Source organism: Trichogramma pretiosum, unplaced genomic scaffold (genome assembly GCF_000599845.2).
Source record: "Trichogramma pretiosum strain Unisexual culture from Peru unplaced genomic scaffold, Tpre_2.0 scaffold14, whole genome shotgun sequence".
Lineage (NCBI taxonomy): Eukaryota > Metazoa > Arthropoda > Insecta > Hymenoptera > Trichogrammatidae > Trichogramma > Trichogramma pretiosum.
In genome coordinates this window covers 209,099-223,338 of record NW_019641706.1, presented here as the reverse complement: position 1 = coordinate 223,338, position 14,240 = coordinate 209,099, and the positions used below count along the sequence as shown (strand labels likewise).

Here is a 14,240-nt window from a genome sequence, read left to right as displayed (position 1 = left end):
GTAGCAGCAGCGGCGGCGGTGGCGGCGCTGAGTACTACAGCTTAAACTCCGCGGCTGCTGCACACGGAGGGATAGTAGCTTCAGTACTGCTCTTGCACCACACCGATGGTGGTAGTAGCCCCGACGACGACGACGGGTTGCATGCACATATAATAGAGCGTTAGAGTCGAGTCAGGGGGATTGCCAGCAGCAGTAGTAGTAGTAGTAGTTGCAAGGGAGGGGTGTACATCGGTCTCTCTCCGTCTCTCTCTCTCTCTCTCTCTCTCTGGCGCTCGCGCACCAACACACCCTCTCTTCAGGACCGAGTACCTACTCTCTATACTCTTGGCAAATTCTCGTCCGTCTGTGTGGGTGCGTGTGCGAGTTGCAGCTCTGGCGCGCGGCTGCGCTTTGGCGCTCGCGGCGGCTCTTACTCTCCACCACGTCGGCGCCTCCGTTTCCATGCAGCCGCGCGTTCACGGCAGCGCGAGTTTTGTGGAGGGTGGCCCAACATAAAATCCCTCGCACGTGCCCGCTGTATTCATTAAGGTGGTCGCTCTCGCGTAGCTTACGTCACACCAGCAGCAGAGCAGCGCTCACTCTTGCAGCAGCACCAGCACCAGCAGGACTATCTATCTATCTCTCCACCAACCAACCAACCGACCGACCAACCAACCAATCAACCAACCAACCAACCTTCCTCTGTGCTATCTCTGTGCTTGCGCCTCCGTACCTCTTGAGAGGCACTGCTGCAGTCAGTAGTACAGCAGTAGCAGCAGCAGTAGTAGCACACGATCCAAAAGTACTGCGCCAAGTAAACAAGCATCGATCGCAGCATAGAAAGCTCGGCTAGTACTGCCAGTATATCGAATCGCTTTTGGACTTGTATAAACGATTCTCAAAGCGAAACTGCTCCTACGGGGGCCCTGGAGAGATAGTGAGTGAGAGATCTATTGGCCGCAAGCTCGACAGCAAGTTGACAACATTATCGAGCGGTTGTTTTGAAAACTTTAACAGTTGCACGCTCGTATAGCAGTCTTGCAGTCTCACAAGCAGCAGCAGAAGATATACATTATACGTGCAGACGTCATCGAGCAGCAGCAGCAGCAGCAGCAGTAGGCACACATTACGCATGGACTGGAAACGGCGACTAAGTGTGCGCAGTCTTCTGCGAGACCTTGATAAGCGTGACGATTATTGACAATTATTTTCGAGCTATTGGCGACCACTAAAAAAATAAAAAATAAATGAATAAACAGAGTGAAGCAATCAAAACAAAGTAAAAAATAAATCGATCGTTGATCGTCTCCGAGCGAGAGTATAAGAGAGCTTTCAAACTGTTTTTCGGGTAAAAGCTCCACCCGCATGTGCGCGAGTTATAACCGTATATCTATATGAACGTGTTACGTAAATCACACTAGAACTGTATAATATAATCTCATCGAGAAAAAAAACCGCAAAATCAAGAGAAAAAGGCGGCGAGGACGAAGATCATCATCATCATCATCATCGAGTTTGCGAGCAGAGCTCATCTCTTCTGGCCTTCGTCATCATCAGTCGAAGATATCATCAGCAGGAAGATCGAGAGCAGCCTCCCAATCCAAAACAAATAACGCACTTTTCGTACGCCTTCCGTACTACCGGGTCCTGCGGCACCGTCCTGCGGGGCCGCTGACAAAAATTCATGTTCATGCATAGGTGTAAAGCAGGTAACGATTTTGCAATCGACCACTACTCAGATCAGAGTTAGCAAAGAGCCAAAAATTATAATTTCGTATAATTCATAAAAATGTCATTTGCACTCGATCACGATAATTATTATTATTATTATCGACGTCATCCCTGTCGGGCGCGTCGTGTCCATCGTAGTCGTTCTCGTCGTCGCCAAATTTCGAGCCGTCGTTTACGCGACTCGCACGATCGATGATAATCGTATTAACCGACAACTCTGTATATGTGAAATCCACTACTAGCTACAATACCTGCAACAGCAGCAGCCGCCTCATGCACACATGCGGTGCGCGGCTGTTGTGCTGCGTTATATATGTCTATATAGAGCGAGAGAGAGGCAGAGATTGAGAATCGATTTGACCGGGGACGAGAGGAGCGAGTGAGAGAGAGAGAGAGAGAGAGAGAGAGAGCTTTAACTCTTGCCGAGAGAGCAGCACGCGCGGGCGTGATATGTGTGCGTGCGGCCCTATATACACGCTCGTGCTGTACTACATACATATATAAACGTAGGGTCGGGCTGCAAAATCTGGCACAAGCCATCGCCCCGTTCTCTCGACGCGCCGCGCTTTGCTCTTCTCTCGTGGCACGGGAGAGCTTTTTTTTTCACCTTCACTCCTCCTCTTTTTTTCTTTCTTTTTTTTTTTTGACTCTTAAAACTTTTTTTTTTGCCGCCACCGCCGTGCGCGCGATGTATCTCTTTTCTTCCGTGTTATGGTTTTTTTTCTCTCTCTCCTCTGATTCGAGATTCGACTATACGCGAGAATGGTATATACATATGAATGATTTATGCATGACAGGGGCTGCGGGTTTTGCTTGTGTTCTTTTTTTTGGCTTCTAATCGCAGTGGCAGCAGCAGCCGCGGCGACGGCAACTCGCGCTCGCATGTGTGTGTGTGTGTCTTTGTACGTATGTGTGCAATGAGTTTTTGCCCCATGCACTCAGCAGCGGTATAACAGCAGCACACCAGCAGCTAGCTAGCTGATCGCGTGGTTCAAAAACAGCGGAGCGCGCCGAACTCGAGCGAGCGAGCGAGTCGTGCGCCGAGCTAAAGCTTGTCATGCGAAGCGAGCCAAAGAGCAATCGATATACTACTCGGATTATTATTTTTTTTTCTTCTTCTCTCTCCATGTATGTGTATATGTGTTGAATTACACGCTGAAAAGTACGTAGATTAAACTTTTGCACTCGTCAAATTCGCGAGCCGTGGTGGTGGAAATTCTCGCAGCACGCGCGCGACGTATCAGTTGCGCAAAATGCATGTGTATATGAAAATGCTTGTGCCGAGCTGAATTGGGTGCAGCTTTTTTAAATTAATCTTTTTACCTCGAACGCGATTCAAATTTTTGGAAAAGCTCTGATACTCGTGCATGCGAGAATTTCCGTTACTAGCTGCTCGATAGATATTATCCCTTAGACCCTGTTTTTTTTCATACTAACATTGCATCCTGCATCCCAAATGATGTATAAATTTACCTTGGCCTCAAGATCGTATAAAACATTATCACTCATGGTACGTGACGGGCTTTCATAATGAAAGACGCGAATAAGAGAAATTCGGAGTCGCGACAAATCTTGTGACACGCCTCTTGAGGTCAAAAGTGAGGCAAAAAGCAAAAGCCCACATTATAATTAGATTTATGAAACCACCCCCGCCAGCATGTCTTTCAATAACAATTAATAATATTACGCTCAACTTTTTGATATGAAATCTACATATTAGATACTGTAGCAGTATATACGAAATTTGGATCCTTCTGTACATAGCGAAAGAGCGAAAATAGTGCAGACACGTAATTACGGGAGGAAAAACAGAGAGAGACAGAGAGAGAGAGAAGTAGAGACTCTTCAAGTCCCTCGTCGGAAATAAATGTCGACAAACACAAGTCAAGGAAAGAAGAGTAAGCTTTAAAAAGTTGAATGTATCCACGTCCGCGTTCGCCTAGCTCTCGCGCGCGCGTATATGGGCTAGCGTTTATATATACACAGAGAGCAATGAATGTGTAATAGTTTTGTTGACGCAAGCACTCAACAAGTTTAAATGACGAGAGAGAGAGAGAGAGAGAGAAAGGGCAAGGTTTTCTTTCTCTCTCGAACTCTTCGCGCGCTCGCCAAACTAAAAGTCCATCACGAGGCTGTTACAGTCGTTCTTCTTACCTGATTCCTTCGGCCGCGCTTGCCCGAGCTAATTCTTCGAGGATTTGGGAATTAATTCCCCGTCAAACTATACCTACCTACTACTACTCTCTGCGCGAGGTCTTATCTATCTGTCTCCCCTGAAAATTTTCCCTAACGTACGTGTCTGCACTGAAATAACTCAATGAGTTATGAGGTGAGCTTACTCGGCTGGAAAATATACGTATACGCGGTTGGTTGAAAAAAAAGGAGGAAAAGAGAGGAAGATTCACTATATATAACTCGCGTCTATTATCTCTCACTGATTCGCGGGGGCTATGGAGCGCTCATTTATTCAACGCGTCATTCTTTTGGGCGGGACGCTGAATCAGTCATCGTCGCAGCAGCAGCAGCAGCAGCAACGACGGCTGCTGCTGAGACTCCGCGGCAAGCTGAAAATTCAATTCAACGAGAACTCGTGGCTCTTTTTACTCGTCGTCGGTATACCGTGCTGCTGGAGAGGCTATAGGGCACAAAATTCGTAGCCTTGCTCGCACACACACACACCTACATACGTACAGCACGTGGGGCTAATATAACGCGAGCGCGCGCGAGCTGCATCGAGTTTACCTATATATACGTAGCCCGAGCTTAAACTCTCTACTGAGAGAGAGTGAGAGAGATAATGCGGTTACCGCTGTGTGTGCGAGTGTAGAGCAAATGAAACTTTTCATCGGATTTTCGCGTAGAGAAGGAGTTGCAGGGCGCTTAGAGCTTCGACAGAGAGGGGGCAGGAGAGAGAGCAAGAGAGATAGAGAGCCCAAGTAACAGCTCTCGGGGCTCGACGAGGTCTCTCTCTCTCTCGCGCGCGCGTGCGGCAGCAGCAGCAGCATCCCGAGTATACACGTGTATAAACTGCCAACGCCGAATAAGAACATTATCCAAATGATCAACTTCGTTTTGTGTATATTTACATATATTTGCAGCAGCAACGAGTGAGCGAGCGGGGCGCAACGCGCGTTTTGCAACAGAAAGACAGAGAGAGAGAGAGAGCTTGCAAGCACGACTCGGTGTGCTTTTCGAGTACTCGGGTCGTGGCAAATTCGGTTCTTGCTTGTACCGTACTGTACCGCGCGCAAAACCGGAAAACATTGATTTCCCAGCCGAGTTGTAAGTACACACACACATTTTGGTAAAAGGTAAAGCAGTATATACAGGAGAGCAGAAAAAGCATAAATTTTGCATGCACGTTAGAGAACGAGTGTGTGTGCGTGTCTGTGTGTACGTGAATATGACTGGAATACAGTCGAATCTCGAAAAAAAATTGAAAAAAAAAAAACCTGACCAAATTCTTACCACTCTATTTTTGCAGCCCTCCCGCGCGAATCGCGTATTCTCGGGGTTTAGATCAATTAGTACAGCGCGTTTATGGGTGTACGAGCTTGGGATACGCTGCACCGTACGCGGCATACAAAAACAGAAATATACTATGATATTCATAACACGCATACGTCTCTCTCTCGTGTGCCGCCGCCACCGACGCCGCCGCCGGTGCATGTGCAGTAGTAACTCATTTGGGCAAGCGGGTCGCGCGTGGGCCGTAGTATTATAGTAGCAGTTGTGTGGACGCGCGGGACGATGACGATGCGACGCACACGCCCCGCGCACAATTAAACAACAACAATTACATTAACGACAACGAAGTCATGTATAGGCTGTGATATGTACATATTCATGCGTTTATGATATAGCATCTCTATATATATTATATAAATATAATACTCTGCACGAGATGCAGTTATACGGGGGAAAAGTTTCGGCGGAACAACGAATTTGTTAATTGCTCGTGTTTAATTTGTGTGAGCTTGCGCGCGCGTATATATTTGTATGTGTATGCGTACGTTTCGATATGTATGAGCTTGTGTATGAGCGCGAGTTGTTGCGATTACAACAACGTGTACTGTACTGTATTTCGTTCAATTATGTATCGTGTAGTAGTCGCGTTATTATTATACATACGTGTTTGTGAAACGAGCTTACTACATTCTTTAATAAGTACTTGCGGTCGATCTATGACAATTACATATTGTTGTGTATACTTTTAAAAAAAGGGGAATTAGCGTACTCTACTATATAGCGCGAACGGAATTTTTATGTATATTTCTTGATACTACATAACGTTCTACAAAATTGTGTGTGTGTATAAATATGCGAGGAGAGAGAAACGGCCCCACAATCCGTGAATCCTCCCTCTGTGCGTTCGAACGAGGCATAATACGTATATTTTTCTGAGAAAACAATGAAGATAATCGGTAAAATACGTCCATGTAGTGAAGTAAAACAAAAAAAAAAAATAAATAAAAATAAATAAACAGAAAAAATAGCAGCTAGAAACATGGGTCCAATGATCGCGCGATGTAGCTTGTGCGCAGCAGCTCAATACGGAGAGAAAGCTTCGCGCGCGTAAGAGAGTAAAAAAGGCTTAAAAAAAGAAAAAAAAAGAAAAGAAAAAAGGGCACTCAGCAGAGACACTTAAAAGCACGAAAGCATCCAACGACATTTCGAAGATGGCTCATGCACGTTTTCATCGCGCGCGCATGTGTGTGTGCGCGTGCGCCCGTGTATGTGCGAGTTTGTGTTTGTGTGTGTATGTCGCCCATCCAATGTGTCGTCACTGAAGATATCTATGCATCCAGCGCACCCTGCAGCAGCCGAAGCAGAGTGTTGGGCGCTGAACTGCGAATTTTTCCCTTTTCCCTCTGCTACCGACTTAATCCGTATGAAAAATGCACGACAAATCATTCGTATTTTCTTATACTTAAATAGTAATCCGTGGCTAAAAGCGTATGGGACCAATAATCGTTCAATTAACGTCTAAATATATTCTTGAGAAAAAAAATGAAAAAAAACGTTGAAAAAAAAAAAATAAAACTGTGCATAATCGTAAATGCTACTGTAAAAGCTCGGGAAACCCGGAGAGAGAAAGAGACTCTGTACACACACATATCGATCGTCTCCACCATATAAGCGAGGGGGTAAAAACTCTCCTCGCAGTGCAGCAACGGCAGCGACGTGTGTGCGACGGACAGGGTGAAACAAGGTCGAGGAGTCGTCGTCGCATGCATGTGCACTTTTGCCTCTAACCCTCGTCTCGTCGTCGTGTGTTGTGCGAGCGATCTGCGTATGGCGCGCGCGCGTCCGCGATCGCGTGAGCGTAAGCTGCAAAGCGAAAAATAAATAAGCTGGAAAAATAAAAATTATTATTTTTTCGCGGGCACGAAAGAGCGACGACGGGATGCCGCGTTTTGCGACTCGAAAATAATTGCATCATTTGAAGATTTGACAAATCGAAACGACGACGACGATGCCACCTGCTGTGAAGCTCGATATATTTTTTTTATGGGCCACTGCACGTGCTCGTCGCATTCCCTTTTGGTGGACCAAGGTATATATATATACATATATTATATTCATTACTTTTTCATTAACTATATCATATTTTAATTATTCATAATTATACAACATAGGAATGTGTCTTATATGCTCCATGGTATGCGTCCATAATTTTATTGCGCAACAANTGTTATATATATATATATATATATATAAGAACATGTATACATCAGTGGTTTTCCCCGACAGCGTTTCTTTGCAGTTACCCTAAATCTATTCCGTCGAGCGGCAGCAGCAGACCGAAGTTTTGCCGCCGCACATTTTTTTGGAGCTTTTACAACGTTGTTATAAAAACGACATAAATGCTATTTTCCTTGTGCACTCAAACGCGACGCTTGGAATTTTTTTCTCCGCACAAGCAACAAGCGTTGATACGTGCAATCTGAAACAATGGAATATATCATACCCACCCACCCCTCCCAACCATTTAACTCTGCAAAAAAATGGAAAAAAAATCTTTTTTCACAAAAGTATATCAATTACATGCGTACTTCTTCGAGCCTTTTGAATTACAAATTGAGCAGGCATGCCAAGGGACACTCAAACTTTTTAGGAGAGAGAGAGAGAAAGCTACCATAGTACACTCGTTTTCTCTAGTACCACCAAAAAAAAGAGAAGAAAAACCCCAACGTCATATACCCATGCGCGTGTGCCGCGCAACTGTTCGCGTAGAGCTGCGCGCTCACTACATAGGTACTACTAGGTAGAAAGAGTAAAAGAGATTACAAAACTAGAGAATATTTTTCTGCCGTGAAAATAGCTTTAGTAGTAATTTTGCCGCAAGGCATTCAGTCCACGCGCAGCATAGCTTTTTGTCTTTGTCGCGCTTTGATCTCTTTCGAAATTCAGTTTTTTTCGATGATTTTTTTTTATATATATTTTTTTCCATCTCACAATTAATTTCAAAAGGCTTTCCTCGAAAAAAAAAACGCGTATCGCGCAACGGCAGTTTGATGAAAAACCCTTTAGATGAGTTACGCATCCTCGATGTATAGTGAGAGACTACGACGTATTAAAATCTCGGATCTCGTAATTACATAAATTTGTACAGCCGGAATTAAACGTCGATAATAGAAATGAGAAAGTACAAACGCTCGAGTACATTTCGTTCACTCCTTTTTTTCATTTTTTTTTCATCGTTTCATAGTTATAAATTCATTTTTGGTCCGACAAGACAGATCCATTCTCTCGGGCCCCGAACTCTAATTAAAATTCGACCTGGCTCGATTCTTCGCTCGTTCGTGGAAAAGTATAAAAAAGGAATATAGAAAAACTAATAGAAACATCGAGTGTGCCTTTGCGAAATATTCACGCGAGTATACGCTGAAGGAGGTAAATTACATTTTTTGTTTCCAAAATTAACATGCGAGTAATAATAATTGAGTTGATACAAATTACAAACTTGAGCAAAATGCTCCTCTCCAAGTTGAGTTACGCAGCAGTGCGCCCTCATCTGTCATTCAAGTTAGCAATTTTATTTTGCCAAGGCTCGAGCGATACAATTAGAAACTCTTGCGAAGGATCAATTTTGTAACGATTTGAGGTAAAAGCTTACGGTAATTGCTTTTTAGAACGAAAAAAAAAATTTCTTGAACACGGTGTTGTACTCGTTTATTTTTTCAAAGTTTAACTTGGGTAAATCTCTCGATGCTGAATAGCGTTGTTAATTAATTTTTTTATCTTTATATAGTTGAAGCCAGGGCTATGTACGCCAGGGTAAAAGCTATCATCGAGTTCTTGACGTAATTTTTTTTTTTCAAAAGATCCTATAATTAACAGATGAATATTTAGAAAGTGAAGATTGCAAATGATTCATAGAGCAGAAGAGAATTTTTTACTCTCAAGACGTCTGCGAGGCTTTATCGTCCTTTAAATTTATCTCCCTGTGGTTTTGGAATCCCTTATTAATGCCTTTCGAAGGAGAGACAGAAACATTAACGTCTTGTCCCGAGCATTTTTAATTCCCGCCGTGGAGTTCGAGGTGAAATCAGTCCTTGGGCTATGCCATTTTTTTGCACAGTAAAAATCGAGATAGCATTTTTGAAGGAAGAGCAGCAGCTTTTTGTCATAAAAAATTAATGCATCGGTATATTATTTACAAATATTCTGATATAACACTTTAAAAAGGAAGGATTATGTCACTGAAACAAAAAATAAATTGTCGACGAAAAACGCCTCGAAGCACACTAAATATCCTTTATGCATTAGGTAACAATGAATGGCGCGCGCATCGAAAAAAATGATCATCGCAAGTAAGTGAAAAATGTTAGAATCTCATAATGAATGTCCCTGATGGAACTCCGAAGTATGAATAATTCATTATCGCGTATGCTAATAGCCCAAAAGAGCCAAGGTATAGGCCAGGTATATATATTTACAAAAAAATCGATTCGACCCAAGAGAGTTTTGATACAACGTCTGTCTCTCTCTCAATTTTAGATAAATAAATACCAACGTGTAAGGTAATCTATACGCAACATTCCAGACGCTTCTCCGACCGGTCCTGCTGACGATGTTTTTTGGTGACTCCTTTCACCATCTTTTTCTTGCACAAAAACCGTATTTTGTCGTGCGCTAAGGGGGAGAAGGGACTGCTGCTGCTACTGCCGTTGGCTGATACGAGACCATTTTTCGCATAGAGAATGCATGACTAATCGGTCGTAAACGATAAAAAAAAAGCAGCCAAGAAGTGAAAAAGGCGTTTATTTTACCTTATTTGCCTCGCTCACTCGAGGCGCATTTTTAAACTCGTCGAGGCATGAAAGCCACTCCGGAAATCACGCGAGGAGTACATTACATTTCTCGAATATAAGCGCCCTGCGTACATACAAGATTGATCGGGCGAGGAAGTACCTACTCGCCGCCTCGCGTCGAGTTGATTTTATCTCCGGTCAAGTAAGGAAGAGAGAGAGAAAGAGAAAGAGAGAAATGCAGCCGAGCAGCAGGTCGATTAAAAGATAGTCATCGCGCGCGTTTGGACAAGTAGCTTCTCGGCTGTGACTGCGCGCGTGAATTTCATTCGCTCGCATTTTGATTTCGGCCTCTTATACGAACTGCTTGGGCAAAATTGTGCAACGAAAGCTTACTCATTTACGGCCACGAGTACATGACTATGTATATATAGATTTGCCGGTGCCCAGCAGCTTAGCTTCTTAATATACGAAAATTCAATCAATTACGTAGTTTATAAACTACGAAGTTGTGGTGCGAATTAGCTCGACTGTGCGTAATTTAATGATCTAATAGCTCCGAAAGCTCGACTCGACCAACGCGACACGACCTCTGTTTCTCGTTCGAATTATTACATCTATAATATGATGCGTAAACACGAGGAGAGAGAGAGGGAGAGGATAGTGAGCGAGAGTAAATAATACACTCATATATTTTGTAGCATTTCGGAAAAAGATCTCATTAGACCTTTTCTTTCGCCTTTACGCTTCTTTTTTAATGAAAAAGATCGCGATGTGCTTGGGCAATTCCCAGATCGGTATATTTTAATTTTGACCATGAGACGAGCCAACGAACTTCTTCTTCTTCTTCGTTCCTTCTCGGCTCATTATCATAGAAATTAAAGTAATCCGTTAAATGAACAATTAGTAGTCTGCCTTGGCTCTTGCGCTTGTATTGTACCTCCTATATAGACCCTGCCTTGTGTGCATCCGGGCTGGGCTGCTACTCTCTGAATAAAAGTATCAATTCAGGTCAGTACAGCTGAATGGAGTGCGATCCATCACCTAAAACCTTAAAGTTAACTTCTCATTATTTACTTCAAATTCTTACGAGAGAATACATGATTCATAAAAAATTTTTCCATGCGTAGGTGATGCGTGCGCGATCACGTTTTGTATTAGAGAGAAAATGAAGTAAATACTGGAATTCGATGCTTATTGAAATTACATTATGCTGCGTAATGGCCCTATGTCCAGAATATCGAATGGTTATATTTGTATTACTGGAAAAAAAATGATGGCATAAGCTCTTTTTGTTTTCGTCTCTTCATTGAGTAGCCCAACAGCACTCCTCTCGATTCTTCGGAGTGCTTCTCCGGCCTTTGCGTTGCTAAATCACCTTTTTATAATTATAACACATCGCAACGCGAGCGAGAGAGCGAGAAGCCGTCGTCGTCGTCGTCATCGCGTTGCGTTCGGAGTGTATGTGTGTATTAAAGTATAAAGGCGCCTTCTAAGTCGGGCATTCCATGAAGCACAGCGCGCAGAACACTTATAGTGTGCCGTATAGCAATATTAAGCAGCAGCAAGGCAAGCAGAAGCGGCGCACAGAGCTCGAGCTCTCTCGCTCGGCTACTACTCGTTCGCGCGCGCGACCAACGGCAGATGCGCGAAGGTCAAAAGTATTTTAAAAATAAGGCCGCGCCGTATGCTATGCTATACGGTACGATATATAATACGTACACACACGTATATACATATACATACATGTAGTGAGACGTATATACGCTCGAGCCGAGCGAAAGAGAGAGAGAGAGAGAGAGAGAGAGAACTGCCTTAGCGCGCGAGAGAGAGAGAGAGAGAGAGAGAGAGAAAAAGAGCGAGAGAGAGAGAGAGAGAGAGAAGTGTGCCTGTGATCCGCGAGGCACCAGCGCTCTTCGCGCTGGCACTCCAGTGGACGTTAAGGGACGGCAGTGCCGCGTTGTGTGTAGTATTGTAATGGCAAAAGGCTTACACGAGGTAAGTCTCTCTCGCTGTGTGTGCAAAAAGTTTTGTGTGATAACGTATCTCTTCCAGCAAAAGATCACTCTATCCATCACCATGCACCTTTATAACTTCTCTAACATAACTGCGCCCGATCTATAAAGGCGCACATAATTCGCAATCCTTGCAAATCTCTCATATATATCTGTCTATATCTATATCTATCATGTACGTCTCTCTCTTCTTGGGGGCACGCATACACTCGTCGCCCCACGCGTATGTGTTGTGTATACATATGCGCGCACACACGTATACATAACACACGGACACGCGCAGAGTCAGTAACATTACGGTCGGTCATCGTCATCATCATTGCTCGCTCGCTCGGTGTTGTGCGCACGTACGTATCGTGGCAAATGGCGCCCAACGTGGAGCCCCGAGCCGAATATCGCTGGCTGCGCTGCCTATTATATACTGCAGGCATATCATGACCGGTAAAGCGCGCCACATCGCGGCGCAACTCGGCGCAGCTCGAGCGCTCGATTTTGACCGTCACGAAACCATACCCGCACACACATATTCGCGCGTTCTCGTATTGGCTTAAATACACACATACGTATACACTAATTGTGACAAGTACAGAGTGATACGTTCGGCTACTATGAGCGTGTGGCGCGCACCGTTCGTGTGCCGTATAATGAAGAATCGAGCTACCATAGAGTCGCCGATTAATGTTTTCTCGAGTCTCGAGCGCGGCTAATGTACACCTTACATGGCTCAAAAAGTGTGTATGTATCACAGGCACATACATACAGCTACATATTCGGGCGTGAAATACAGTCATATGTGCGTATATATATCACGTGTTTGGTGCCGATGTCAGTGGCTCCCATTAAAGAGCGCTGCGCTCCGATTTTATTCTCTTTTTCCGCTGCTGCTCTCGCGGCGTAACAGCTGTTTTCGCCGAACGTATATTGCATACTGCACGAACGCCGAAAAATAAGGCGCTGCATGTGTGTGACACAACGTTTGTTCCGATATGGAGCCCCGCGAATCTGTGCATCCACGGCTCGCACTTTAAACTCGTATTATAGTACACCGTATAAGTGCATGTGAGTAAGCAAAAATGATTACTCGTGAGCATAATATGCATCGTGCCCTCCTGCAGCATGTATGTGCGTCGTTTTCGTGGCTCTTCGTTGTTGTCGTCGTCGTCTTAGTCGTCGTGGGTGCGGCGAACATATGCATAAACCACCTGTAGCTGCGGATCTATTTTTATTACCAAGACGTTCTTCGTGTTCCTCTTTCAAGTCGTAGTCGTCTCTCTTTCTCTCCGCGTATAACCCCTCCGACGAAAAAATAAAGAAAAAATAGTGTACGAGCGTAGGAAAAAAACGACGAACGCGAGAGAACGTCGTTTTTAGAGGTGTCGACGGAACGTTCGCGAAGGTCTAGTACAGAGCTAGTACATATTATATATAACCATGTATACCAGTGCGACGCAGTAGCTGAACGATGCGAGAAGATGCAGACTCACCTTACTTACATGCGCGATGTGTATAGAATGCGAAAAAAAATCGTGTCGTCGTGAGCGCCGTGGTGACGGTTGCAGAGACCGTCACACACAGAGCGCAGATCCGTTAAGTGCGGCTATGTCCCTTTAAAAAGTATATTTGAATAAATACGTTACCCTGCGGTACCTCGTATATGCATGTATTTATATACACGTACGTACCGAGTATGCACATAATCGGAGCTGTTTATTTTTATATATATTATATAAACAACATGATATAAACGTAAAAACGCACACCTAAAGGTACTAACCGTTCGAGAAACGTACGGTTGCGCATTACGGTACCTTTGGCAGTACACATAATACTGTTTCAATTTTTACGACTAATCAAAAGAACGAAAGAGAGAAAAGAGAGAAGAGAGAGAGAGAGAGACGACGGACCCGTTGCCGGGCACGCGTCGAGCCGTAGCATCTAACGCACATATACACACATGCCGTTTTCTTACTTAGCTGCTCCGATCTCACCCTCCCCAAATAGGGCAGTTGTTGCTCTGCTCTCTCTCTCTCTCTCTCTCTCTCCAGCTTTGCTTTTATATATTATATATATACACTCCTACTGATGTTTCACGGCATGCCAGCTTCCATTGTGTGTGCGCCTTCTTTTTTTTGCTCTCTCTCAGTTTCGAGGGTGGAGGGATCGCACGCATGCATGTATGTATGTGTGTAGACACAGGGCTCCACAGCATCAACGATGACAAGGAAAAATAAAAAGGCAGGAGGGGGAGGGAGACTATAAT

At 44.3% G+C, this 14,240-nt stretch overlaps 1 protein-coding gene across 6 annotated transcripts in view; it reads left to right on the top strand.

Annotated features, from left to right (window-relative positions):
* The first annotated feature begins 1,723 nt into the window (after window positions 1-1,723).
* LOC106657049 (longitudinals lacking protein, isoforms H/M/V-like) overlaps window positions 1,724-14,240 on the top strand; it is a 64,602-nt gene continuing 52,085 nt past the window's right edge. Inside the window, exon 1 of one of the 6 annotated variants that reach the window (XM_014378296.2) lies at window positions 1,724-7,267. In XM_014378296.2, coding sequence (XP_014233782.1) covers window positions 7,222-7,267 — 46 coding nt within the window. In that variant the 5' untranslated portion in view covers window positions 1,724-7,221. Of the gene's footprint in view, window positions 7,268-11,866; window positions 11,964-14,240 lie in introns of those variants that run through there. The other 5 variants (XM_014378305.2, XM_014378307.2, XM_014378303.2 and 2 more) reach the window with 5 other exon arrangements.